The 27,937-nt window shown below is 38.9% G+C and overlaps 1 protein-coding gene and 1 non-coding gene across 5 annotated transcripts; one reads left to right on the forward strand and one right to left on the reverse strand.

The window, feature by feature from the left end:
* Positions 1–494: 494 nt before the first annotated feature.
* Positions 495–27,937, reverse strand: LOC121506638 (protein kinase C delta type-like). Of its 4 annotated transcripts, none has more exons than XM_041782487.1 (17): positions 27,761–27,937; positions 11,344–11,474; positions 10,845–11,117; positions 7,223–7,391; positions 6,437–6,468; positions 6,206–6,291; positions 5,775–5,904; positions 5,546–5,646; positions 5,320–5,404; positions 5,026–5,150; positions 3,339–3,512; positions 3,102–3,193; positions 2,939–3,001; positions 2,630–2,768; positions 2,198–2,386; positions 1,925–2,053; positions 495–1,801 (listed from the first exon to the last, which is right to left on the reverse strand). In XM_041782487.1, exons 2-17 carry the CDS (start codon positions 11,450–11,452, stop codon positions 1,643–1,645), a joined length of 2,055 nt encoding a protein of 684 aa, XP_041638421.1. In that variant the 5' UTR covers positions 11,453–11,474; positions 27,761–27,937; the 3' UTR covers positions 495–1,642. The 4 variants fall into 4 exon arrangements, with proteins under 4 accessions (XP_041638421.1, XP_041638405.1, XP_041638413.1 ...); XM_041782471.1 differs by having other exon boundaries at positions 5,026–5,153; XM_041782479.1 differs by having other exon boundaries at positions 5,320–5,407.
* Positions 9,573–9,644, forward strand: trnae-cuc. Its single transcript has one exon. It is a non-coding gene; the product is annotated as a tRNA-Glu (tRNA).

Raw genomic sequence — 27,937 nt, forward strand, 5'->3', positions numbered from 1 at the left:
TTCTTCTTCCACATCCTGCTGCAGGCAGAGGATTACTGCTGGGGACAGAGGACGAGGACAGGTCATAAACCGTGCGCACTGCAGGAATGTTTCTCCTCGCCTGCCGTCCACACATTATATGGGGGTTTGCTGTTAAAGCACCTGGCCATTAGATGGCGTTTGTCTCATGCTATCAAAATCCCTAAAGGTATTCTACTTTGAGTTCTGATGCCTTGTTTTCTTAGCCTTCTGTCAAAGCTATGCCATGGTATCCAGTACTGGCATCATATAATGCAGTAAACAATCGCTCCATGTTTTCAACGAACCCTGACTGGTAGACTGCAGTACAACAGTAGGAATGCAGTGATTAGTAGCACAATTTCTACTGTATGCAAGTCTTTACAAAAGGATTTTCTAAGAGCCTTTGTATAAGAAGCCTTGAGACGCACACGTGTTCAGCACATTTCAATTCAATTCATACTGAAGTCAAGTGACACGAGCTGACAAGGTTTACAACATATTTATTTATAATCAAATGTAAAAGATGAGGAGAGTAAAAAAGTATACCAATACTTCACAGACAGCTCAGGATAAAGACATAAATTTGCCATATACAGATCTATTATTTTTATGTTAAAATTCCTACATTCAAGTTGTATAATACATAAAAGACCATATGCTTACAGTGAAATGCCCAGCTCTCCTATACAAAACAACACATCCTCCAACATACAGAGATGTTCAGCTTGAGTACTGCACTACTGCTGCAACTTAATAGTAAGTCTGATGATAGCCAAGACAAAAATTATGCATGGGTTGATTCTTTGCATTATGTTTCAGTTGGATGTCCAGCAAGAGGTTTGACAGAAACGGCACCTAAGGGAGTAGAAAACTGCCACTTAGACTCTGTGCAGAACATAAAAATTAGTCTTTTGAGAGTACGTGAGGTGCTCTTTATGCACCTCAAATTTCTAAAGACAGGGCACAGGAAACAATTCAGCTCTGTATTATCATGATGCCAATTCCATGGGATTTAAATGTCCCCTGTTCTTACAGTAGAATTCTTTCTTTGATGCTTTTATCTGTCAGTCAGAGGGATCAGCAGAGGATTTATTCAAAACTGACTACAGTAGCACCATATACATCTTAAAGGATACCTATACATTTGTGTTTGATAACACACAGGTTGAGCATAATAGAAGGCATAGGATTGGCAGGGCAAACAGGGAAGAGTACAAATGTACTGCTGAACTCTAGTGTGTGCAATGTCTAGTTTATATACTTGTATAACTTAAAAAGAATGGCATATATGTCCCTGTGAATTCAATTTCTAGATACAGTACATTAGATTATTCATATGGGTTTAAAAAGTGATCACAAGCAGTATTGACAAAAACAAGAAATCACTGAGCCCCCGCAGCATCGATTAAAGTAGATGTCCCTCAATTTCCTGCAGTTTTATAATCTTTAATACACCTACTGTATACAGTGTGACAGCTGGGACAGAATTATTGCTTTAGACATCAGCAAACACTGGTTTTATATTATATTATCCTCCCGTACAGTCAAGTCCAAATCTTTTCATCCAGTTGACCCTAAGTAGACAAAGTTTTTAGGCCTAGAGCCTATTTTAACAATATTGCCAGGGGAGCCATTTTGCTTTTCATTTTCTTATCATGTGTTCCAGTTTGGGGTTGACAAAGGAAAAGCCAGAGAAGGCTGTCTGGTCCATAGAGTCGATGAGGTTCTTGTCGGCGTGGGAGAGACGCGGCTTCTCGCTCAGGAACTCTCTGTCAAAATTGCTGCAGTCTCCAGGGGATTTCTGTAGGTGGCAGGTCAGGAATGTCAGTTAGGTTAATGGGATAAAGCATACTGAAATTATATTTTTACATATATGCAATCCAGGTTCATTCATTTGTTTAGTCATTAAATGACAGGCTCGTACCACTTTGGGCTTGAAGGGAGGAGTGACCTCTCTCCTCTCCAGTGCTGGCCAGTTGATGTTTCGGAAGAATGGGTGTGCACGGATGTCTCCAACCACACCTAACCTGCGACATGGATCTCGCTCAAACAACTGTAAAATTGACAGACAGAAACCTGGTTGTATTGACCAAAAATGCAAAGTCAAGTAATATTGTATTTTGACAAGGATGTGCATTTACATCCTGCATTGTGAGAATGCAATCGCTAGGTTTGGGTGTAAAAAGGCTTCTGTTACCAGCTCTAGCAGGCTCTTTGCCTCCTTGGTGATCCATCGAGGGTAGTGAGGGGTGTCTGACCTGATGGACTCAAACAACTCATCCTCATCATCGCCTTGGAAAGGTGACTGACCAATCAGCATTTCATACACCAACACACCAAAAGACCACCAGTCAACTGAGAAGGTGTACTTCTGTCCTAGCAGGATCTGAGATGAGAGACAGTTTCATAAGCTTAATCTTTAGTCACTGAAAAGAACAAGACCACACAGACATTTTGGTAACTTGTGCAGACATTGCCATGCCTACTAATGACCACCGGAGGGCAGACACACCCTCTAAATAAATGCAGGGAACAGGTAAACAAAGACTCCTGCAGTAAAAAAATCTAAAAACTATATCAGAGAGCTTTATAATAAAAACAGTGTTATGAAAGTGCTACTGGGGCTTACCTCTGGTGCAATGTAGTCTGGTGTCCCACAGAATGTGGTGGCTCTGGCATCTCCAAACACATTCTCTTTGCACATGCCAAAGTCTGCTATCTTTATGTGTCCATCTTTGTCCAGCATCACATTGTCCAGCTTTAGATCTCTGGAGGGACAGAAAAGTAATGCATATGCCTTAGAAACACTCCTCTGTTCATGTATTTTTTTGTAAGTATTGAAGTCTAAAAATCCAAAGAGATTCATGGAGTCCTCTCTGTTTCAGCAGGAGGTTAAAGAGACTGCAGCCGTCAGCACAGAGAGGCTTCTAGGTCTTACCTGTAGATTATTCCTTTTGAGTGGAGGAATTGCAGTCCTACAATTATCTCAGCTGCATAGAACCTGGAGGTTCAAAACATTGAAAACAACAATTAAAAGCTTAGGTTAAGATATTACATTTGCTACATAACTCAGTTCTTTACACAGTGACTCTGCTGCTTACGTGGATCTGATGACATCAAAGCGGCCATTTACTTGGATGTGAAACATCAAGTCACCTCCATTCAGGTACTCCATCACAAAGAACAGGTGCTCCTGTGAGAACAACACATAATTTTCAGCTCACTATCACACGAGATGAGACATGAGAAGCATGTGAGCAATTCAGAAAAAGGAGGGCTGGGGGGTATGTCTGTATGAAATTTGCAGTGGTAGAGATGTTCCCTATCTGCTGACTTACTTTAGACTGGAATGTGGAGTAGAGGTGTGTGAGGAACGGGTTCTCCCAGGCGAGGGCCAGGACTCTCTTCTCCACCATAGTGCACTCCACATCATCGTCCATGAGAACCACGTCTTTCTTCAGTACTTTCACGGCAAAGTACTGCCCCTGTCCCTTCAGCTCTGCCAGCAGCACCTGAGGTGTCACAGTCACATTGAGGGAGTATTTCATCAGTGTGATCAGACCAACTTTATGTAGCACAATCAGTGCAGAATTATTTATATATTTCTCCCTTTCTCACACACATTTTAATAGACTTGATTTTGAGGATGCATGACGTTTGAAGCACTGCTACCCGCCTACATCAGTCCTAGATATTCACTAAGCCTTAGTTTTGCCTCAGATAGTAAACCTTGAGAACAGCATGTTTTAGTCTAATGATGATGATGGATAAAAATGGACCTTTTCAAAATGTTACAATGTCATTTAACAAATGCTTTTGTCCACAGGACTGTACATCTAAGACAGGTTATCCTGGCATTAAACACCTTTCCCAGGAACCAATACTGGATACTCATTGTGCCCTGACCAGGATATGAACCCCAAAAACCTCAAAACCAATTCTTGTGGCATAGATGGCCTCGTGGTTTGGGGTGCACCCCATGTGTGGGGAAGACTGGGATCGCTCCGACCTGTGGCTACTTTCCTGCATGTCTCTACCCAACTCTCGTCCCTGTTTCCCACTCTGTCCCCTGTCCTCCTCTTTAAATGGGGGCATAAAAAACTAAAAAAATATATATTTAAAAAATCCATACCCACTTTGTGTTTTTAAAGTAGTTCAATAAGATATGGGAGATGTTTGTGGGAGGCTTTGTCTACTCCGATGATGTAAAAATTATGATACCTACCTCCTAAATTTTTAAATGCCCCTCGTGTGACCCACAGAAAAGGGAGAAGGTTTCTGTTTTATGCCCAAAAAATTTGGAATTCAATTGCCCTAGACATTACACTGACCAGCTCCACTGATGTTCCTAAAAGAAAATGAAGACACCTTTTTTTAATTTGCCTTTTAACATCAGGTATTTTTCGTTTTCTTTTTATATTTTTACCTTAGTATTATCATTATTTAATCTATGCTTTTTACCTTGTTTTATTCTTTTGCCAATTATTATTATTATTATTATTGTTATAATTATTATTATAATTATCATTATTATTATCATTATTATTACAATGTGTATTTTACTGACTTTTTAATAATATAGTTACTTTATTGTATTCATTTTATTTTCTTTATTTGTTTTATTTCATTTTCTACTTCATACCTAAGTGTCTTTTGTTCTTTTGTGTTTTTATTGATAGTTGCTGTCTATTCTTTGTAAAGCACTTTGGGCTGCTTGTCTTTCATGTATGAAAGGTGCTTTCTTGAGTTAAATACAAGTAACACTTTCTGGATAGTTTAAACAAATATCTTTTGCTAGGAACAAGTGCTATGAGGCCATTTCTATTAAGATATTATCTACAAAATCAAAAATTCATATCAGCTTAAGACAGCAATGTATGAGTTATTTTTCGTGGGTCCCGGGGGGACTTTTTCAAGATAAGAGCAAGGGGGAAAAATGGTTGGTAACCACTTTCCTACAGAACAATTTTATGTTATATTTAGGGAAAGGGAAAGGCTATAGAAGCTGGGGAATATGGGGAATACCTTGCCAAAGCTGCCTTTTCCAAGCACCTTGTGCAGAACCAGTTGGTTGAGAGAAAGGCGTACCCGTGGGGATGTGGGTGCAGCTGGAGCAGGGCTCACATCCTCATGTGCCTTGCTATCTCCACCTGCTAAAAACACATTTGCATCAAAAGAGTGAATAAAAATGCAAATCACAATGCAAAGCTGCATGCAAACTCAAAACAAAAAAAAAACAGATTTATGCAACAATGCCACACCTACTCTGACAAATAAACCTCCATTTAAATAAAAAAATTTGTACTAATCTTTACTCACCACTAGGGTCCACTGTTGCACTTTTCATGTCTTGGTAGATCCCAATATCTGGTGTCCCAGCAGAGTCAGATTTCCTCACACTTGACTTCTAACGATAAAGAAATCTTGTTGTAAACATTTATTCACAATAAAATTTGTTCTTGTTAACTTTTAAAAGGTTTACTTGCACCGAATGTGCACACAGTCCACACACACCTAAATAAAAAGAGTTTTTAATTGTGCAGACCTGGCTGACTTGAGACAGGGCCTCTGCTAGGAGTTTCTGGTTGATTCCACACAGATTGGCCACTTTCTTCTGACAGTAACTGTGTACATTCATGCCACAGTCTGGTCACAGGTGTGACACATGCAGGGAGGAAGACAGAGAATACAATAAAGGAGAAAAATGTCAGTAGGCAGAGGGTTGTATCATAGTCAGATATTTTTGAGACAAAACAATTTAACACATGACTCACCTTCACATTTCAGACCCTGTTTGTAGAGACCCCACAGCAGACTGCCACAGTGGTCACAGAACGTGGGGCTCTTGTAGTTATAGAACTTAAAGCGATGCGGCATGTCAATCTTGAAGCGCTCTTTCTGGAACTAAAACCCGCAGGAATACATTATAGTCAGATAAATATGGGATTGTAAGGCTGTGGGTGGCAAGTATGAGTCAAAATAAGAACATCTAAAGCCAAATGCTAAGCTACATCCCAGCGTATTTATTATATAATTAATAGTTCTTGATTGAACTGAAGAAACTAAGCCTTAAAAGAAATGGCCAAATTAAATACTACAAAGCAAGAGAAAATACAAGCATAATCTTGAATGCTAAAAGAGAAATGTAGGTGAAAAATGTGAAACAAAATGTGGTTTTCTGTTGGAGCAAATTGACTTTGCTCACCATAGTGTCACGACTGTTGGTTGCGGTCCCAGTGCACCTGCCAATGATGCTTTCGATGCATTTCCTGTGGATTGCTGCATTGCATTCTGGGAGAGAGAAATAAGCAAACAGTATGTAAAGTGTGTGAAATAAGTCAAGTCAATCAGCAAATAATTTGTAAAGTATAAAGAGTATAAAGCCAAGCATAAAATATGGTAAAAATGTAGAAAAAAGGTTCAGGAAAACACTCACGTCTGCACTTGTAACCCTGCTTGTTGAGGCCCCTGTATGGGAAAAAAGGAAGTTGTGTTTGTAATACACATAATGGGAAGATATTTTCCCACATTAGATCGTGAGGATGTTTTTAATGCTTGAAATAAAGTGGCCACTTATATGTAGTAACGAAAACATCAGATTTCCCTTGCCTGTCTCCAAAGGGGAAACTTAACAGGGGATTTGGGAACAGAGGGGGACCATGGCTCACGAATAATGCTGCTAACACAGTTGGAACACAGCATGACAGCATTTTGGGATTTTGCCAAACATTTCCCTAGACTCTTACAATAGCAGTCATGCTGCTGCTCTTACCAGTCCTAACCCACCACCCAAAATACTTCATTTAGAAAACTAGAACCGCTACTAATGAGTCTTTCAGTAAGCATTCTTTGGGGGCTTAACTTTTCATATTGGACAACTAATGTTTTCATCTCACTGGAAATTCAGAGATCATACAGTAGTACAAGAGGCCTGTAATTAGCAACTGTCTGCAAGTGCCATCGAAAAAACAACACTGATTGTAATAATAATGTAGCCAAAAGAGGAGACAGGCAAATTACACTGTGGCTGCCTCTGCCTCAGTAATGCTCAGGCACAAATGTACTGAAAATTACCACCACAGTCTTTGGGTGAAACTCACTGGACACAAAAAGCTCAATTTGAAAGATGTTTTTGATGTGCTAACAAGCTCAAGAACACATAAACATATCAACATGTCATTTATTATCATAATGTGATCAACAGGGGGAGTTGGCATCTCACCAGAGGAACTCTTTGCAGACAGAGCAGAAGGTGGGTTGGCCAAAGAAGGTGGCAGTGAACTCGTGGTTCTTGATGACATGAACCTTGGGCTGCTTGAATGCTCCTCTCCTTCTGTTGAGTGTTGTAAGTCCATCCTCAAGAGAAGTCTTCAATGATGGCTTAATTGGTACTAAGGGGAGAGATAAGTTTATAAATCAAACTTTTGATCCACCCTGTTCAAATAGACTTTTAGATTTCACACACAAAACAATTCTAATAAGTTATACTTATTAATTCTAATAAGTATAATTATTCATTTCATTATTCTGAACTCTAATATTTTTTTTTATCATTATGCAAAAAAACAGCCCTCACACAGGTCAGGTGTTCAAGCCTAATCACTGAATGTTGAGAAATTTCAAATTGTAAATTGTGTTATGCATAAAATATATGGCTAAATATTACTGCTGATAATAACATTAAAAAATAAGCTGTAGGAGTAAGAGCATCTGAACCTGGACAGTAGATTTTGAATAATTAAATAGAATAAAGTCATTTTTGATCACAAGGTATAATTAACTGACAGAAAAGCACTATTAATAGGCTATATGTGTCAAACTTTAACAATCTCCTATCCAGCCTCTATCATTTATTTTCAATCAGAATAAGGAGCTGAAAAAGGTGCTCAAAACGTAAAAACCCACAATTTCCCCTCTAAATTACAGAGATGCTGATTTGCATGGGATTATTATTATCTGTGGATCTCTGTTTGTGCTAAAATATGTTAGGTAATTTGCCCTGGAATTTTTGCCCTGCAAATTACAAACATGGCCAATTTGCACAGTACAAGCACAGGGCTCCTCAGAGATTATTACAAATGACCAAAGGTCCCTTGGTAAGTCTAATCCTGTGCGAATAGGGCTCAGTCTTGAGCTTTAATGGTTTTTTAGTAGGAGACCAGTATAGCTGCTGTTAAATGGTTGGTTACAGCTCTAACAAGTCAATGGGCTGGGGTCAAAAGTCGCCTGTGGATGGCAGCAAAAGAGGTGTGAGAGAGGTAAACAAGAAGTTAGAAGATAAGGAAGACAGCTGAGAAGATGGGAGGGAGGATTGGGGTAAGGGTGGGAGGGACAACTGGAAAAAAAAGAAGTAGCCCTTAAGGGACAAGTGACTGACAAGGAAAAGTATGTAGAACGGTAATGTGTGGGGAAGATATACTACTTTCCTCTGAGCTATTCTACTGACAGATGTTTATGTTTGGAAAGCGCTTCAGTGAGCCGAGCCAAGACAGTGGGAGTGAGTGAGAGGGTGAGAGAAAGAAGACGGGGGAGTCAGACAGCATTAAGGGCTGCTCACACATGCATAAGAATACTTTGGGCTGCTTTTCAGGAAACCTATGGAGAGTGTAGATGGCAACTAATGGAGCATGGAACGATTTCATAACAAGACACACAGCCCTCTCTCATGTCCCAATACAACCCTGAACTTTGCACCAAGATTAAGTCCCCCTGCAAAGAGACTCTCCCTGAATAGAACCAGTTTATAAACCCAACAACATCCCACCTCATGCTAGCAGACAGCGATGCCCAACATAGACTTCCTGTCTGAGCTGATGGCTGAATACATCACTGTCAGGTATGGGGCAGATATGCAGCTATGGGCTACGCAACTTCTGCTCTTATAGGCAGAAATGAAACAAAATTATGCTTTTAATGACAGAAATATGATATTAAACTAAATCTTGCTATGGAGGATCACTAATGTTGATCTAAAAATGTTGGAATTGCGTCATCTTGGCAAAAAATACCCTAATAATTTAATGTTTCCATGTATTGGTGATAGCATGAACCAGACAGGTAATACTGTTCATTAAAACAAAAAAACCCCACACAATTAAAAATATCTTATGATGCAATGCAACGTAAACAAAATAAGTACCGTATGTAAATGTACAGCTTTGTCCCTGATGAACACACAAGAACACTGTATCAATGGAGTAAGCTATTCAAACTTCCCTTAGCCCTGTGGCTAAGTTTCTACTTGATCCTGTGAGATTGTAATCGGCCTCATGGGACATGCTCATTGTGGGAAATGTTCCCGAGAAGACAGTTTATTGCAGGAACAGTAGGTCCAAAGTTTATAGACTCCAAACTAACAGGATGTACTGTAAATGTCCTAACAAACTACAACGAGAGAAAAAACATAGGAGCAATCATTTCTGCCAGTAGAGGGCACCACATATCAACACTAAGGGGGAGAACCATCTGAAAGGCTGCATGAGAATAGTGGGGGAGGAGAAGGAGAAAAAGGAGGGGGTGTTGTTCAAGCCAGCCATGTCTTGCAGATAATCTCCAAGGGACTGTCCCAGCTTTCCCTGGTGGTCTAGTGGTTAGGATTCGGCGCTCTCACCGCCGCGGCCCGGGTTCGATTCCCGGTCAGGGAACATACTTTTAAAGGTCTTATTAGTATTCCCTAAATCTCTTTCCTAAAGCAGTGGTCTAGAGTCAAGACCTACCACCACCTCTTTAACAGACAAATCACAACCAGATTTTCTTCAAATTTTCAATCATATCCAAATGTTTTCAACGAGTAATGGGACATTTTGGATCTGAGATGGAACAAAAGATGTGATGGATCTAAGACATAAAGATAGATCCTTCAAAAAGAAAAGAAAAAATTATCTGTAGACTTTTTGTCAAATGTTTTTTTCAAGGCACAAATCTGGGACCTATTATAAATGACCTTGAGACCCACTTTTAGGTCCTGACACACCAGTTATGAACCGAGGCCCTAACGCAAAAGAGCTCTTAAGAACACAAAGTTTCTGCTTTGGGACAGACAGTTTTCTGTATCTCCTGTTGTGGCTGTTTAAAATAGGTCGGGTTAAGTTAGGTAAGGTGATGTGATGTGATGTCGCATTTTTCAAATCAGTGTTTAGTAATATTTGAAGCTCATTATAACTGTTGTTGGATTGCTTGTTTAAGTTGCTAAGCAACCGCTTAAGTCTTCCCATTGTCCCAATGAGGTAGATCACAGCAGATGAATCAGGAGCTGATTTTGGAGCGCCTAACAATAACAAAGACTGTCAGTTTAAAGCATGCTTGTTTATACATATCTATGTGGAACTAAAGCAATGTCAAAACACAACCTTGTTTCAAGAGGTATAAAGAAATTGTTTTCACAAGGTACAGGGATGAAGAAAAAGGTGTTTGACTGCTATAAAATGTTTCTGTTGCTATGTGGTTGCTAAAAATGTACTGTTAAAAATTTTGCACCTCTAAGAAAATTGGTATTTATGACTACAGATATGTATGTTAGGGAAATACCAAAAGATGAGGTTTATAATTATAAGAGAGCTGGATAGCAATGATCTATGAATTATGGAGAAGGAGTAGTTTAGGGATTTAATAAACAAGCACTACCACCCACTCCTTTTCAGATATGTAAACCAAATCAATCAATCAATCAAAGACATTCTTGCACTGTACTGTGTTGTCTATTCTGCGAAAGATTCTTTTCTATATGATTAATATGCTCTCTTGTTTCCATGTTTTCATATCCGTTTCAATTTGAATTTAATTAGAAAATACAAAAGATTAAATGCTGATCCTTTTTCAGGTGCTTTAATTTCAGCAAGCTTTACCTGCATCACAGTCCTCCAGGAAGAACTGTACAGCCATCTGGACCTTCCCTGTAGGATGCAGGTCCACCCAGAACTCAGCAGAACTGTTGGTCTTTGATTTCTTACAACGCTCTGCCAGGAGAGTCACGCCGACTGTGGCTTTGGCCAGTGGCTCCTCAGTGCTCTGCATAAGGACCACCTCCAGGACGCGCCCCTCATAGATGTGAGCATCAAAAGTGGATTTCCAGGCTGGATACATGGTTGGCTTCCTCTGGACCAGGGTCATTCCTCGCTCTGTGGAGGGCAAATTTTTTACTTATCATGCTTGAGAAAATCACAGCAGGGGGCTAGATGCAGAACAAAGTGTGATGAGCTGTTAAAGGCTTGGATTGTTGTGTGGTTTTTGAGATCAGCAGATGGTGGATGTTGACAAGCGTGGTTCGTTACACTTTGTTCCTCACCACTCTCCTGTCTCGACAGAATTATGACAATGTGCGTTTATGTGTGTTTCTGTACATACCTGTGTTGACAGACTCCTTCATCTTGATGGCACAGATTGGAGGGTCGGACAGAGGACCCAGTGCTCCAACATCATAAGCATTGAAGGCGATACGCAGGAAGGGCGCCATGGTGACCGCTCATATAAGCCACCTGGAAAAGGACACAGACTCCCTGTTAGAACATCACACAGGTGAACACACAAACACTCATCTTATACTTTCATACTCATGGCCTACACTTAAAACAAGAAGGAAGAGAATAAGCCACAACTTTGGAAACTGGCAGTAAGAAATAAGGAGGACAAAGAAGGGTGGTCATCTCAAACTGTGCATATGAGATAGAGAAAAGAAAAATTAATAGGATCATATCTCAAAAAGCAGAGAATACAAGTCTTATTTGAAAAGAAAAGCATTTGTGTCTTGTTGCAAGTTGAATGCCTACATTTTGGTTATTTAAATTGTGCATTTAAGCCACAGTAGAATACTCCTGTTGCCATGTCTCTACTTGGTTAGCTGTATATTTAGCTATGTTATCGTTTAAGAAAAATTGGGGCCCTATACAGTGCATATTGTTTGTAACAAGCACCGGTCTTGTTGACTTGTGTGTAGGCAAATGTGGGAGCAGATAAACACTCTCAATTTGCAGATTTGTTTGGTCAGGTATAAGTGTTTCCCTTTGTTGTAAGTATTTTCTGGAGTCAGATGGTAAACCAGTGCTCAGCAAAGGTGTCATGCCACATTCTGCCACATTCACAAACTGCCTGAAGGCTGTTTCTAACTCTGCACTATTGGATCTATTTTAAAGAGATGCATTATGCCATTTGTAAAGGGGTTCTCATTCTAAGAGTTTATTCAAGCTTACAAACCAAGGTTTAAAACTGAAACAGAAAACACAGTATGAAAAGTGTTCTTCCTCTTGCTTCATTGAAACTGTGTTGCTCCACTCACAGATTTGTAACTTTTTGTGCTCGGACACTTCCTCTTTCAGTGTTACTTGTAGTGGGAAACAAGACTTTTCACCAGCTGCCTTAGTTCCACATGTTCTAACTCAGCAGTGTAGTGTGGTGGAGTCTTGGTATAAAGTGATTTAACTGTGGAAGTAACACATGAAATTTTGTGATAAGCAAGAAAAGCATGTGACTTGAAAAAACATTCAGCACAATAGTTACAAAACAGAAGGCGCCCTGAGGTGTCAAGAGATCAAACGCCTGTTTATTTCAGCTATGGGACACAGTGTTCACAAAATGGTTTTTTTTCTTTTTTACTAAACTTCAGCAGCTGAACCCTTCAAGGGGACCTTGTCCAAACCGAATACAAAAGATGAAGCTTTCTTTACTTACATAGCTACCAGTCGGGCCTCGTGTCCTTTAAAAAGAAACATGCTCTCATGTTATCAAGGCTGTTGAATTTCCTCGGTACAGGACTTTTTGTGAGCTTTTAAGTTCCTCAACTTGGTCACGACTCTTCATTACACAAGGAGCAAATCATGTTTGATTCAAAGAAAGACTTTGTCTCTATTTGCCACTGTTTTGTTGTGCTGATGGGACTGTACAAAAGTAGGAGAATAACTGTGTTTACATCATATAGTTCTTTTGTCACATGTCCATGGCATGGGATATGCATCATATCCATCTGGGAAACAATCCACAGATGGTCTTCAAAAAAATTGTGGGTGATTGGATGAACATTGTGTCTGTCAAATTCACTATAGGCCAATCAAAGAAACAAGCCATATGATGTAGTCATGTGTCACCCCAGGGAGTAAACTACTTAATGGTCACATATTGTACCCTTTAAGACATGTTAATATTGGTCTCAGAGGTCCCCAAAAAATGTCCTCCTTTAAGGACTGAAATTTTGGGACTGTCACTGAACTTTATTTCAATATTGGCATCGATATCCAATTTGGCCAAAATTAATTTGTAAATATCTGCATATCAGATATTGGCAAAAATCCAGTATTGTGCATCCCTAGTATGCGTCACAGACCTGCATAAACCCTGCTTTATGCTGCTGATTACAACAAACACTGAAAAATTTACCACATGACAAAATCTATGGATAAAATGAGTATAACCAACATGTGGAACAGTAATCTTTTATCGGAATTATTCTTTCAAATAACTGTGGGAAGTTGAGACAACCATTGCACTCTTAAAGCCCTTAAACGAACTCTCTTCTCCATGCTGGTGCTCGGATTGAACTTCAACAGATCATCTTGACCATGTCTACAAGTCTAAATAATTAATTGTCCATATGAGATTCTCTCATAAGATATTTGCATTAATGAGCAGTTAAACAAGTACTCCAAAAGTAGAATTCAGTGAGTGTATATTGGATAATCTGCATTTCAAGTGGTCCTCCTTGACTGTGTCGTACTTGGATAAAATTGACACATTTTCTGTTTTGCTGCTGTTTTCACTGACCCTATGAGCTCCGTCAGGGATCTGAAGGCTAAACAAGCAACTGTGTCTGAGGGAGGCCCAGAAGGTCGAGAAACTATCAGAGCTCTCATGACACAGCCCACGCATGCACTCACAAACACAAGCAGCATAAATCAAAGTAATGGAGTTTAACAAAAGCGAAATGCACACATACAAAGGCACTCTTTAAGAGTCTGTTTCCAAATTTCTCTACACTGTACACACGCACTTTTTATATGTACACATGCACCAGCCGAAATACATAGAAAAGAGAGCCTTGTTTCCCCAGAGGAAGTGGAAAAAATGAGCACATGCAATTGGGGAAGGGGTGGGTAGAGGAACAGAGCAAGATGGAGGGGAAAAAACCCACTGGAGGGCAGGCCGGCGGCTATGAGGAGGAATCAGACTTAATGACAGAAACAGATTTGACAAGAAATGATAGAGGCATAGTGAGTTTGACTTGTGCATGAACATGTGGCTTAAGGATGATTTAAGTTTCTCTTAAATGACAAAGATTAACATGTAGCTTCCGTCCTGACTGTAGGGACTTCCAAGCAGTAAAGCTGTGGTACCGGCTTGTGACATAAGAGTTTATTTTAAATAACTCTAAAGAATTTATTAATTGACTTCTGACTGAAAGAAGGCAGACTATGTGGAAACACCTACAAAAATTAGATGCACGTTACTGGAGCGTGCCATGAATACCACTTGCATTGACATAAAAACAGAGTATTATACAAGAAAAACATAACCTTTCGTTTATAATGACAACAATCTTCCATTACTTGCATTAAGATGATGCCTGACTGTCTGAAACTGATAAGCTGTCATCAAAGTCATGCACTCATCAATGCAGCACCAGCCAGTCAAAGGTTTGGTATGCTGTGAAGATGTCATTTAGCGTAACAAGTAATCCAACAGGTCGAGCAGGTTTGGGGACCTTCTGTTTGTCAGCCTTTTATCTGCAGGTCTGAACAAAGACAGGTGCAATTACAGAGAGAGCAGGAACAACAGAGTTTCCTTCACATCATACATAAGAGCCATGTGCTGTTTTATATTGGGATACCACTGTCCCATCATGAAGAGTTTTAGTGGAAACTTCACAACTAATTTAAGACATTACTGGGGTATAATTCTTATTTGACACATTTGATCAGCTATAGACAAGGCCACTATTTTGTAACATAATTATAAAGGATGTTTTATTCAAATCAACTAGAGCTTAAAACCAAGCAATGTAAGAAATTTCAGTATTATTTTGAAAAAATTTAAATACAATCCCATAAGATGATTATTTGACATTGATGATAATATTTTTTACTTTTGAGAATGAAGACAGCAAAATGATCTTGATTGTGCAGAATTCTTTCCCACCTTCAGTTCATCAAAACATGCGTTTTATTTGCTAGGCTAAAGGGAAAATATCCTCCAAAAAGTTACTTGAGTTTACCTGCATTGCTGGCCTGTTGAGGCATTTCTGATAACCACTTCAGACAGTCCCGTGTAAGCTATGTCTATTGTTATTTGTCAAATAATATTCCCTGTGACTCTTCCAAAAAACACACTAGATCTCCTATATCTTCAATTTGTTATGAATGCAAACACCTTAAAATTAATCTAATGCTTTGCGCACGGTCACGTAGTACAACATGCACGTTCTTTTTCTCTATATCAAAAGCGGCTGCTGAGTGAGCACTCCTGTGAGTGTAGGACGGGCTTTTTAAGAGTGAAATCCTCATATCCACTGAGGCAGTGAGGCTCAACATGCTAACAGGACAGACACTTCATGTCCATATATCCGTGGTGAATCTAATATGTTTAGCTTTAATGAGGAGCTTCTCTACGTGACTGGAAACAAAGTTTTGTAGTTCAGGTAAGGCTATAAACGCCAGCTAGGTATATCGTAGCAGGGCTTTAAATGCATCATTAGCCCGTTGAAGCCCGTTTCTTCTACCACGCTGAAAGGCTGATTATCAAGAGCTATAAATTCAATGATTTTCCTGTTCAGCTCCTTACCTTTGGATAGTCGCTGCTGTATTCTTTAGCTTTGTCGAATGACTTAAGTAGAGGCTGTTGAGGAGTTGTCCCTGGCACGAAGTTTTGTCATTCTTTATCTTAAGAAAGTCCTTATAGTCATCAGGGTGATGGTTTTTTAGATGCAAAATTAGAGTGGTGGTGTTAAAGGCATGTTGCTGTCATGCTCCTCCACGTATCACATGTACTTTACATGCGTTGCAAACAGCTACTTTGCTGTCTTGTTCCCACACCTCAAACTTCACACACACACAGCAGACATGTTGTGTTTGTTGTTGACGCACGTCTGGCGTCATCATGAGCACCTAATTATGATGTCACATTATCGGCCGTACAGATCGTACAGATATATTTTGTTATCAGCCTATATGATAATTAACGTTTTAAGCTATAATCAGCCTATAACGATATACCGCCGATAATATCGTGCATCCCTATCTGATATTTAGTAAATACCCAGCCCAGCTTTTGCATACTGCACACTTACAAAGACCAAAACAAAGCCCAAAGTACACTAAATATGGGCAACGAGTAATTTTCACAGATGACATTTTGACACATCATAGCAGGAAACAAACATACATTCCAGAAATGAATGTCATCAAATCTCCCTACAAGTTTTTCCAGTGAGCTCAGATTGAAACGTCTCACTCAAAGGGAAAGCAGACAATCTTGTTCTCAACTGCACCTCTGCTTTATGGAAATAAAAGCTGAACATGTGGTTTGAATTAATAAACCATTAATTATGACAGCTGGACTTCATTTGTATTCATGTTCAGGTTCTGGTATACATGTTTAGAAAATTCATTAACAAGTATGTTTATCTGTTGTGAGCATTTCGACTAAGTGGTAACTAGAGCGATGGGATCTGCTCTTTTTGGAGATCCAGATAATTTGGTTCAGCTCAGTAGTAAGAGCCTGTGTTTCTGCTCTCAAATTGCTCTTCATTTGGCACCATTTTATCTGCTTGTATCTTTTTAACAACAAAAATGAAAAACAGGAAACCACCTCTTAAATCGCAATCCACAAAAAAATGTAAAAAAAAAAACAAAACAAACAAAACAGAAAAAAGCTCTAAGAGCTCCCTTGTGACTTGTATACTTAAAATTAGTTGGAATTCCAGTCTTACCAGACTGGAATTCTACTAGGAATAGAGATGGTTACTGATAATTATTAGGGGACAACCGATTCAGCCTGGCCAATTATTGATGTTTAAAATAAAAAATAAATAAATACATAAATAAGGGCTCTACTTTGGATCCACAGAAAATTATGTCTTCCCCTCTTGCCTTTTTTCCCCCTCTCCATAGTCTCACCAAATGTTCCATATACACCACAGTCTGATTGGCTAGATGTCACATGAGTTCTAGCCAATCAACACTTCTCCATTGTTGCTCTTGTTGCCCTCTGTGTCCAATCAACAGACCTCTCTGTCCTGCAGCTGACTGTTAACCTGACGCACGTAACGTGCATTCATTAGTTTCAGAGCAGGGGTGGATCTAGACTTTTTGGTTGGGGGGCCCGGGCCCTAATTTGTGCAGTAGGGAAAAGAAGTTTGTGTGCACAAAAAAACAGAGCATCATGTTTTATTATAAAATTTACCTTTATGATTTAAATTTCCTTAAAAATACAAAAATAAAGGACTAACACATTTAAAAGTCTCTTACAAACACACATTTAAAAGTCATTACAAAATTTGGTGTAGAGGGTGGAGCTGTTATTAAAAAGTATAATCTATATGAGCTGGGTAAGGTTTTATCAAATAATGGTATGAATTTGTTCAAAGTGAATTTCATAATTGCGGTTGACGACCTGTGGAAAGGCGGGCCTCCAGTGGCAAGAACAAAGCAGAGAGTGGAGAGTCATCTTCATAGGAAGTCAATGCATACTGACGAAGACTATGCTCTGTGTGTTTTTTTGGGACAACCAAAAACCACAGACGTGAACTCTAACTCAATGGATAACTTCAATCATAGTGCAAATGTTTTAACACAAATTATATTTTGAGAGTTAAAATCAGCTCTGAACTTTTAACCCTGTGATATCAACACTCCAGTTGTCCAACAGCTGTTTTTGTATTTTAACAGTTGATTAATATTTCAAGTAACAGGGCATGCTGCACAGTTTTGGAGCACTTTTCAGTGCTGTTCTAAGCAGATGAGGATCACATTGTCCATAACATTGTACATAACTCAACTTTTATTCAGTCTGACTGTTGGAGGTACCACATTTTGGTTCAGTTTGATGCACAATGCTGATGTGATCTAATGTAGGCCTCAGTGTTTGCACCAGTTATAAGATAAAATAATGTTATTTCATTGAATCTCCATGACGCGATATCAGTGTTGACAGCATCACTGATTATCTGATTTAAAAAAACACAGAACCAAGGTTTTTTTTTTTTTTTTTACAAGCCCAGGTGCTGATGTAAAGAATATTTCAATGTTCTTTGAGGTTGTACTCTGCTATCTTTAACCTGGCTGACTGATTTAACAAGTATTTAATACAGGTACATCAGCAGGTGTTTGTTTACTAACCAGGACTTCAAACATATGCCCCCACCAAGGGTTGGAAGCAGAACAAAGAGATAGAAACTGGTTAGGCAAGAAGTAAAAAGAATTTTGAAGACTACCAGTAAGAAGCAGGAGACAGATAAATCTGCTGGGAAAATTCTTTTGTTGTTTCCTTAACCTAAAAATGAAAAGTTACATAACAATAATAGAGCTGTCAGTTGTTATCATACAACCAGTGTTAGAGTTAGCGTCAAAACATCTTCTGACTCACTGCCTGCCTAGTTGTTATAGCTGTTATGCAAAAAACCAGTAGGGACAAATCCCTTGCTCTTCACTGTAATGTATGCAGAAATCCACTATACTAAAGTTATATAAAGATGAAAAAATATGAAATCCAACCCCAGGTGGGAAACACATTGGTAAAACATGTTGGTGTGCATGTCATTCCACTCTGTGCTCCTTTTCCAGTGACTTTGAGAGGCTTGTCAAGAGTAGACACTTTCCCCAGAAACTAGGACCCTTTTGAGGAACCCCGAGCTTTTCAACCAGGTTCTAGATTTAGTTCTGGGTAAAAAAAAAAAAAAAAATTCCCCTTAAAGAGTCCCTGCTCTGGCAGGCAGTACTGTCCAAAGGCCTAGGAACTATGGGGGCTTCAGTGCTGAAGGTTTTTGATTGGTGACTAGGTCAATGATTCTGCCAACAACTCTCAGGTGACCACCAAATCATTAGTGTTTTAATAGTCCACTAAGGCTGTCATTACTCTCTGGCTACAGTCAGTTTGAAAGCTGAAGATGATATTCAAAGGAGAGACGAAACGTCTTTAAGAACCACAACCAAGTCCAGATACCCCATTTGGATCAAGCTTGGCATAACATGACCTGGATGACTGGTACAACACAGCCATCTGATAAGATTATCATTAGCTATTTATTAGAGATTATAGAGACCGTGTCTGTCCCTGACTCAGAACCTTCATTACAATACACCAAAATAAAAAAGGTTTAAATCATAAAAAGTTTCATACAAACTATGAATCCAGAATTTGCAAAAAGACAATATGACATTTGCATTTTGACCATTAGAGATTAGATCCCTTGCATCTAAATCATTAAAAGTAAATGAACTGATTGTTTATTTTGCCTCCCTGAAACCTGGCTGCATCAGAATGCCTGATAAGCATTCTTCATTTCAATACCCTAAGGAGAAGTTCCTAGAACTAAGGCCTTGTCCTAACAAAGACGAAAACGATATATTTCCGTTTTGTTTTGAAACCGTTTTTAAACATCGGATTGTTTCAGGAAATGTCTGCAAAAGCACAGAACCACTGAAAATGCTGTAGTATATATGCCAAGCCTGTGAGTGGCGCTGTAACCACTGTACTGAAATGCACCAAAAAGAGAGAAGAAGATTATGGAGCGTGCTTATAAAGCCTTTGCTGTAAAAGCCATAATAATCAGTAGCTTCTGCAGCATGAACACAACCCTGTAATCCACAATTGTTGTTTTGGCTGGACCCGCGCATGTGGCTTAAGCTATGCTATGTATGACGTAATCAAGAAAGTCGCAGTAGCCTGTCCACACGGAGACAAAGGCGTATACAGATTTGTTCACTCTGGGACCCAATTTTAAATAGTACCGTTTATGGCCTCCTGAAACGCTGTTTCCATGTGGATGATCAGACATAAACTTTTGTGTATACTCCTGAATTCTTCTCTATGTGGAAGAGCCTAAAAGTTCTGGTTTCTTTTGATTGAAAAGCACTATTTGTAGTCAACCTGCAGTGATACAAAAAGACCACAAGTGAGTAAAAAGTTAAACAGGGCTTTAATAGACCCAGAGCAGTCTGGTTTTAAGAAGCTAGTTGTTGACCAGGAAGTTAATACCTCAAAACAAATGCTCTATGAAAGTGGTTCTCAACTTGTTGGTCAAATGTAGCAAATGTGTGACTGCAAAAACAATGCAGGAAAAAGCCTAAGATGTAAAAAAGTCCTATGCAGACATTCATCTACATTTCATTTAGTTTTCTGTGATAAAAAATAGTCTATTTCCTCGAGATTTAAATCATTTCTGTCCTTCACTCATGGTAACACATTTTTTCCCTCAAGATAACAAGGTAATTCCTTGAGAAATGTCCAAAATTTCTATGCTTTCAAATGGAATAAAATAAAATAAAAATGTACGCTTGAGTGTCTTTCTGTTATGATGTGCTTTTGTTGTTCCATCTAAGATCCAAACTGCAACATCAATCATTTTAAAAAATTTGAGTGGTTGACTTTTTTTTTTTAGATTTGTGACTGCTTATTATGAGGTAGTGGTTGGAAACCATCACTCTGCAGGATAACACTGATCCTAAACAAGCATGATTAGACCCTGCAGTAACACTAATTATGTTGTTAAATAAGAGCTTTAATAGTATTGTGTAAACATGCACTGAATCATAAAACTACTCCTTATGAAAACTCAACAAAATAAAAAAAATCCTGATTCTGTAAATCAAACAGTAGATCATGTAAAGAGGCTGTGTACAAAATCATGGTTGATAGGTGTTGAAGTATTATCTTCCTGTCTTTTATATGGAGGGCAGTAAAAAGTATGTACTCTTAATTTGTCTTATTTGTAGTTTTCTATCTACTTTTGCATTGAGATATGCAAGGTGAAGGTTTATAAAGATCTTTTGAAAATTATGTCATTGGGTAGGCTTTTTTTTAGAATATCTTAAGTAAATCAAAGTAAAGACCACTGAGCTATGGAGTTTAAAAATAAAAAGTAGCTTTAATACTTTAGCTAGTATGATTCAACATTATAGGTTATCTTAAACATGTAAAATATTACAGTACAACTATGCAGTGCCTTCAGAAATCACTTTTGTGCCACATCCATCTCGTAATTTTCTTTCACATTCCCAGCTATGACTAAAAATTCTTCCAGGGAAAAAAAAAAAGACCTAATTCTCAGGAAACAAACCCTGCCCTTAATCCTGAAGTTTTTCATGGAGGTATAAGGTGGCGTGTATTACAGCAGTAACAGCGTGTACTTAGGCGCGCTCACACTAATAACCTTGAACAAAGCAGCCTTTAATGAAATTCAGCGGAGACTGGCTGGAAAGAATCAAAGCCTTTCTTTCACACACCAAGGTTAATTTCTAACAACCCCTCCCCATCCACGCACACATTCACACAGAAACACAAACAAACACACAACCAGAGGTTATGTCAACACGCAGCTGACTTCAGGAGTCGTCGGGGGAGACACCAGCACCCACAGGCAAAAAGGCATAAAAGCCTGCATTTTTACCTCTTTGTCTCTCTTTTTCTACCATGCTCAGGCACACCTGCTCACACACTAAGGGGATCAGGTCAAAGCAGGACAGGAGAGAAAAGTGAGTGAGACTGGAGGAGGAATGTGATCAGATGTGAGGCTGTTGGTTCAAGGTCGGAGTCAGATAATTGGCTGCTGTTGTGATACTTCTCTCCCAGTGACACTGAGACATTTCTTTTTAGCTTTAAATAAACATAACACCTGATCGCTGCACGCTGCAAATAACTGCATATGGGCATTTATTCCTAGTGTAACCTTTAGTGTGATAAGCTTTACTGATTTTCTCTCCCCACCTTCCAGTATCAGCGAACTCTTTGGCCTGGTGTCAAACCTGCCATGCCCACACAGAATAATCCCGTCACTGTGTGAGAGAGAGAGAGGCTGTTTTTCTCTTCAACTGCATTAAAAGTGGTGTCCATTTCTGCCTCGCTAACAGTTCGCAAAGTCGTGCTCCTTATGCTGCACTGCATGCTGGTGCGTGTGTGTGTGGGTGCAACTGCATTGTGTGTCATCCGTGTGCCTGCCTGTGCGGTATTTAAGTGGAATCAGTGGCATGATTAGGGTTGGGTATTGTCTGTTTTTTTTCTGATATTGGTGTTAAAGGGATACTTCAACATTTTGGCAAATTCGCCCATTGCCATAATCCCTATAGTCTTAGTAATAAGTTTGTTACCTTCAGTTGTCTGTGCAAGCTATTTTCAGATGGCCGCTGCCGAGTTCGGACCTGCTGTGCCAACTCAATGTAAGCAGACGGTATTCCGGCTTTCCCTCATCAAACTCATCAAATACACAATCCAACAACTCCAAAACGCTCTCGTGGACAATTTGTGACCTGTACATTTACCACATTATGAAATAATCATGGAACATTACAAGACTGAGATTTTTTAAAGCTAAATGCAAAGCCGAAACTACACTCCAGACATGGTTGCTGCACTGTGTCACTCCGCCCAGTGGTTTACTCAAGAAATAGTTCAGAGTATTTGCTTCATGCATCGTAATGTTACATAATAATACATTATTATTTCATAGCGTGGTGAATGTACAGGTCACAACAAAACACACATCAGCTGAAATGAAAATTTTTTTCTTAAAAAGTCAAATTTTTCCAAGGAAAGAGGAAAAAATTGAAAAAATTGACATGGCAGGTGTATGTCGGTTATAGGCTCTAAATGTCGATTTCGATTATTTTTCAATTAGGCTAATTGCCCAGCTCTATCGTGAGCTTTTGATGGTTCCAAAGGATAGTTTTTTTTTCAGTGGAACAGAGCAAAGGGAAGTGGGAACTACAGGTACCACCGGCCCTTGCATACCCATCATCCTTTGCACTCCACTCAGATACTGCCAGACTGCAGTGGCACCACTGATGAAGAACTCAAGAAACATAAGGCAAATCATATATTCAAGCCTAATTTATACCTACAGCACTTTTTTGCACATGTTTTCATATTTAAGTGCACTTAATGTTTAATAAATGCTGTCACTTTTTTTCTAAGTCTTCATTTGGTGTTTTCTGGGGGTTTAGATACTGCAATAAATACCATACCACAGACTTGTTACAGAGATCTTATTGTGTTGTGGGATTTTAATACTGATACATCCCTGCTAGATATGATTAATAACAGCAGAGTTACATGTTAAATAAAGCAGTTTAATACTGTACTTTAGCCAGGTGCACACTGTGCAATTTTAAGCCAACTCTGTAATAGTCATGGTGGAATATCAGCTCACACTGTGGGCCTAAATTATTTACGGCACATTATAATCAGGCACAATTTTTACTTGCTCACACAAATGCTGGGCAACTAATCAAGCAATTAATTTAAATAACAATTTCAGCTTCTCAGAACACAAAAACAAATATTGATTAAATAATTACTGCACCAAATGTCATGTTACAGTCCCTTGTCATGTGGTAAATGTTTCAGTGTTTGTAGTAATATTGCCATATAGGTAATTATTTTTGTTGATTTGTTTTCATTGTGTGTTATAATTGCGTTATTTCACTAATTTTTATTCAGTCATTGCTTGTTTTTCAAAGCTTTTGAATGATTCAGTCCAATAAAAACATGTAGTGCAGCTGTAAAATCAATTAGTAACTGTGCTGAATAATCATGAGCTCAATAAATTAGATGGGGTAAGGATTTTTGCCACGATTAAACAGCCCTAGTTTAAACTTCACAATCTGATGTTCATGCACACCCTAAAAGCTGACACCGTATGAGAGACATCAAGACAGACTATTGACAGATATCATAAAGGTTTCTTTGAAAAGTCTCACCGACAGATGATGAAATCAGATCTACTCATGTTCACACTTCAAATAGCTACAAACAGCGATAAAAATGATATCACCATTTAAGCTTGGTCAAGTAACACCCCCCCCCCCCACACACACACACAAAACTTATCAAGTAATGAAATAAATAAATAAATTGTAATTAATCTCAGAATTTCTGTAGTTAATCTTTATCAATCCCATTCATTTTTTGCATCTTAAAAGGTTTTATAAAATTTAGTTTTTTTGACCGCCTCAAACTAAGGGTATCGACTTCCTGTTTGGGTAGAAGAATTTAACATGAATTCAAACACAGAAAAAGGGACATTCTATATTTTATATGTGGTTATTTGTATTTTGCCTTTCTCTGTGAAGCACTTTGGTCAGCTCATGCTGTTTTTAAATGTGCTATATAAATAAATTTGACTTTACTTGACTTGTAATGGAATGAAATGGAAATAAGGGGACAGTAAAAAGGTAAATGTTTGAAAAGACAAGGAGCTGTCAAAGCAGCCTTTTAGATTTTAAAGAGATATTAAGAAGCGGTGGTGGACTCATCATTTTAGCTGCAAGGATACGCTGGCGTGGCTTAAGAACATTGTGTTAAAAGGGACAATAGAGCATGTAATTAGTGTAATTGGCATAATCACTGCACTAATTTTGGACCTTAATTAATTGCAACTAAGGCGATTAATCTTGACAGCCCTAAAATAGATACATAATAACACTTGGGATTTGCAGAGATGAATGTCCACGTAACTGATGCACTGAGTGCATTCAGTTCATGAATGTGTTTTAAATCAAACAAAAATAACTTAAGCTACAAATATTCCATAAGACAGCTGCAGTGTAGGTGAGTGTATCCACCAAATACTGCAAGCAAACTCCTGCACTCTGCCTAAACTGCATATTTACAAGACAAAGTTTTGAACTATTCAGTGTGAAGGAATTTTAAATGCTGTTTCAGTCAAATAAAACCAATAAATTGCCCATTATTTATTGAGATTCTACCAATACTCCTGTGGTACTGAAACAGGTATCTGTATTGTTTAATCTCCACTGGAATTGGTGCTGAAGTTAATTGTGGTCAGCTTCTTCGTGTTTTTTTGTCTGTTATATAATGTCAAACATGTAAGAACAGCATTGTTGGCTTGCCACGTGACCTTAGCTACCAGACTAATTATGTAAACAAATTCTTCAGAAGGATTTGCAGGTGTGACTCAATATCCAAAAATAGCCAAGTGTGCATTTTTTAATACAGAAGAGAGCATTTTCAAAGATTAGGCACACGCAAATAATACGACTAAGTCAGATTTAGACGGGAAGGCATTCCTCATTACTATACTGAAGACAACATCCTCAAAGATCAGTTATTCAGACACACTCCTAAAGTCAAATATCATTGCTTAAGTTAATGAGCCAGTGATGGCCTGTTCTATCGAGGGATCAGTGCATCATGGGCAACTGCACTGAACAGATGTCCCAAGCGTGTCCTCCAAGCAGCTCCTGAAGCCACAAACCAATATTGACACACCAGTAACTGCAGGCAGATAAAGTTACCTGCACTCACAAAGCCTCCATAAGACAACAGCAGGATACAGAGTCTTGCCCCTAATGCAGAATTGTGATATAGTGTGTGACACAAGACTTGTGTAAGCTGTGGGGAAGATTTCAAAATAGGATCATGCATGAGATGTAGTTGGGTAGCTGACAAGTAATGTCAGCTACAGTGGATTTAAGATCCAACGTTGTGAATAGCCACAAGAATGCAGGCTAATCTCCTCACAGACACTTATTTAGTCATTCTACTGGAACATGTATTGATGTGTGACCTATTTTTCAACTATAGACTAAAATCACAAAAGGTGATGAAGAGTGAAGAGGTAGTCACCTCATGGCAAGTCCAGCTGCTAAACCTGAGTGCAAAGAGAGACAAACCTTTGACATTCAAAGTTGTAGACTTAAGTCTCAGTGGAACAACATAAACCTGATCCAGTACAGGTTAGACCACAATGTGCCAAGTGCTGCTGAGCACCATACTTTTTGCATTTGTCATGATTGTGACACTGGCAGCTTTCTGTAGAACCATACCAGAAAGAAAAGGGTGAAACTCAGGATTCATTCCAAGTCAAGTCTAATAAAACCAACCTATCAACATGCAGACTGGATACAGGTTTTGTGACAGCATGTTCAATAGGCTTTTGGCCAAGTGTGTATTTGGTACTAAGTATAAGGTGAAGCATTATTGTACATTCATACATCCTGCCAATATTTACAGCTAATGTATCAGCTATAAATAGCAGCAGATTTTTTCAGCTTTGCCAACATCACAATGACATTTTTAGCTATCTGCCAGTTCATCCTATATTATTGGGCATCCCTATAAATAGCCTACATATTAATATATCTCACAGCTGTTAGCTGCACATCTAACACAGTGTAGTTGTGATACTGATGCTAGTATCGGGTATGCTGATACCAACATTGCTGAAACTGTGCAACATAAAATTTTACAGAATGATGTTAGTCCCTCATCATTTAAGCAGACAGGCATAAATGGAGGCATGTATTTAGTTTGGTGATATTTTAACATAAAAACCTCATGACACATTTGTATCATTTATTTTGTGTGACACAGAACTGATGTCACAGTTTAACTGGTGTTGGATTAGCTGGTGACCCTCTGTTAAACATTCTACTATGCTGCTTGCCTCCCAAGTTTAAGAAGTTTTAAGTGTCTTTGGAGATATTAATGCTACTTTGGAGGAGTTTCCTCTTCCACAAAGTCCGTTCCCAGAGTTGAATATTAAAGAAGAAAATTTGAGTGACTTTGCAGATGCCAGATTAAAACAAAATGAATGTCAGTGGCTCATCAATTGCACTTTGTGGCCACACAAACACTTTCCTAGTAATGTTAATGTATCTGCGAAGAAGGCATTTGCAGTGAAACTCCCTGTTTATGAAACAAAAATATGATAAATAAAAGGCAAATATTTTAATCTTATGTTATGGTTATACACAGCTTTTTGGAGGGCCGCAGAAGATTTTCAGATCTCAAAATGGGCCTACTAAAGTTTGCAGACTGCCACAAACCATACTGAATTAATTTACTATGAAGGTTGAGAGCACTGATGACCAAACTTGTACACATAGTTGAAAGATATTATAAACGTCATAGCCTATTTTACTGAGACTAACCCAGGAAAGGTCATTCAAGGCATGAGACTGAGGTCTTTCATCGGAAATGCTGTCCCCCTTTGGGCTGAAGAACAGCTGTCCTTAAATGGGATAACAGCTCAGGTTATATCAGTTTTTTCTGTGTATTATTGTGGTTCAATTGTGCTAAACGTCAGCCTGTAACCCTTTCTCTGAGTTGGATAACTACATCCCTGAAACACAGACCTCTGTTGCTATTGGAGACCACACTCGGCTGGAGGAATTTATGAAGCACACAAACTTCCCTGCCGGTGATGTTTTAATGCTGTTTCTGCAGTCTCAGTGGAGTCTGGTAAAGTTTCTGTACATTCACCGACCTTGCTAGCTGTAAAACATGGCTTAACAATACTTACGCAATAACAACTGTACTCTGAGAGAGAGGGAGACATTCCGCGACAGCAGTCCTCTCCCTCACCGCTGGGTCAGTCATTTATTACTACCACTGATGTCAACAGAGGTTAGCTGGCAAGTTTTACTTTTTTGTAAGATAAAACACTTATCAAAGCCGAGCTAAAGCCCAGACAGGCGACTGCTGACACCCGGGACCCTGCATGCAAGAGAGCAAGCCAACTTCTGTTATCCCTACTGTCAAACAACACCGAGTTCAAATGTTTCCAACCTCGAACAACTCTGCCTCTCAGCAAACTGTGACTTACCTCTTCCGCTGAGCTGGAAACGTTCTCGTTTAGTCGAGAGTTTGCACCGGTTAGGTGCTTGACCCAAGCGTTTACCGGAGTTTCGGCTTTGACAAATCTTCAACGGTGTTTAAGGAAGTGTTCAAGTCGGCTGCTGTTAATTCAAGCTCTCTCTGTTCCTCTCTCACTGTTCCTCTG

The sequence above is a fragment of the Cheilinus undulatus genome, linkage group 3 (assembly GCF_018320785.1).
Source record: "Cheilinus undulatus linkage group 3, ASM1832078v1, whole genome shotgun sequence".
NCBI classification, from domain to species: Eukaryota; Metazoa; Chordata; class Actinopteri; order Labriformes; family Labridae; genus Cheilinus; species Cheilinus undulatus.

What these genes read in the sequence shown, in the direction of transcription:
- LOC121506638 (XM_041782463.1), bottom strand. Translation starts at nt 11,452, where the DNA reads ATGGCGCCCTTCCTGCGTATCGCCTTCAATGCTTATGATGTTGGAGCA. An exon ending in GAAGGAGTCTGTCAACACAG is followed by an intron (nt 11,118 to 11,343) that starts GTATGTACAGAA and finishes TGCCCTCCACAG; the next exon opens with AGCGAGGAATGACCCTGGTC. An exon ending in GCAGGGTTACAAGTGCAGAC is followed by an intron (nt 6,292 to 6,436) that starts GTGAGTGTTTTC and finishes TCTCTCTCCCAG; the next exon opens with AATGCAATGCAGCAATCCAC.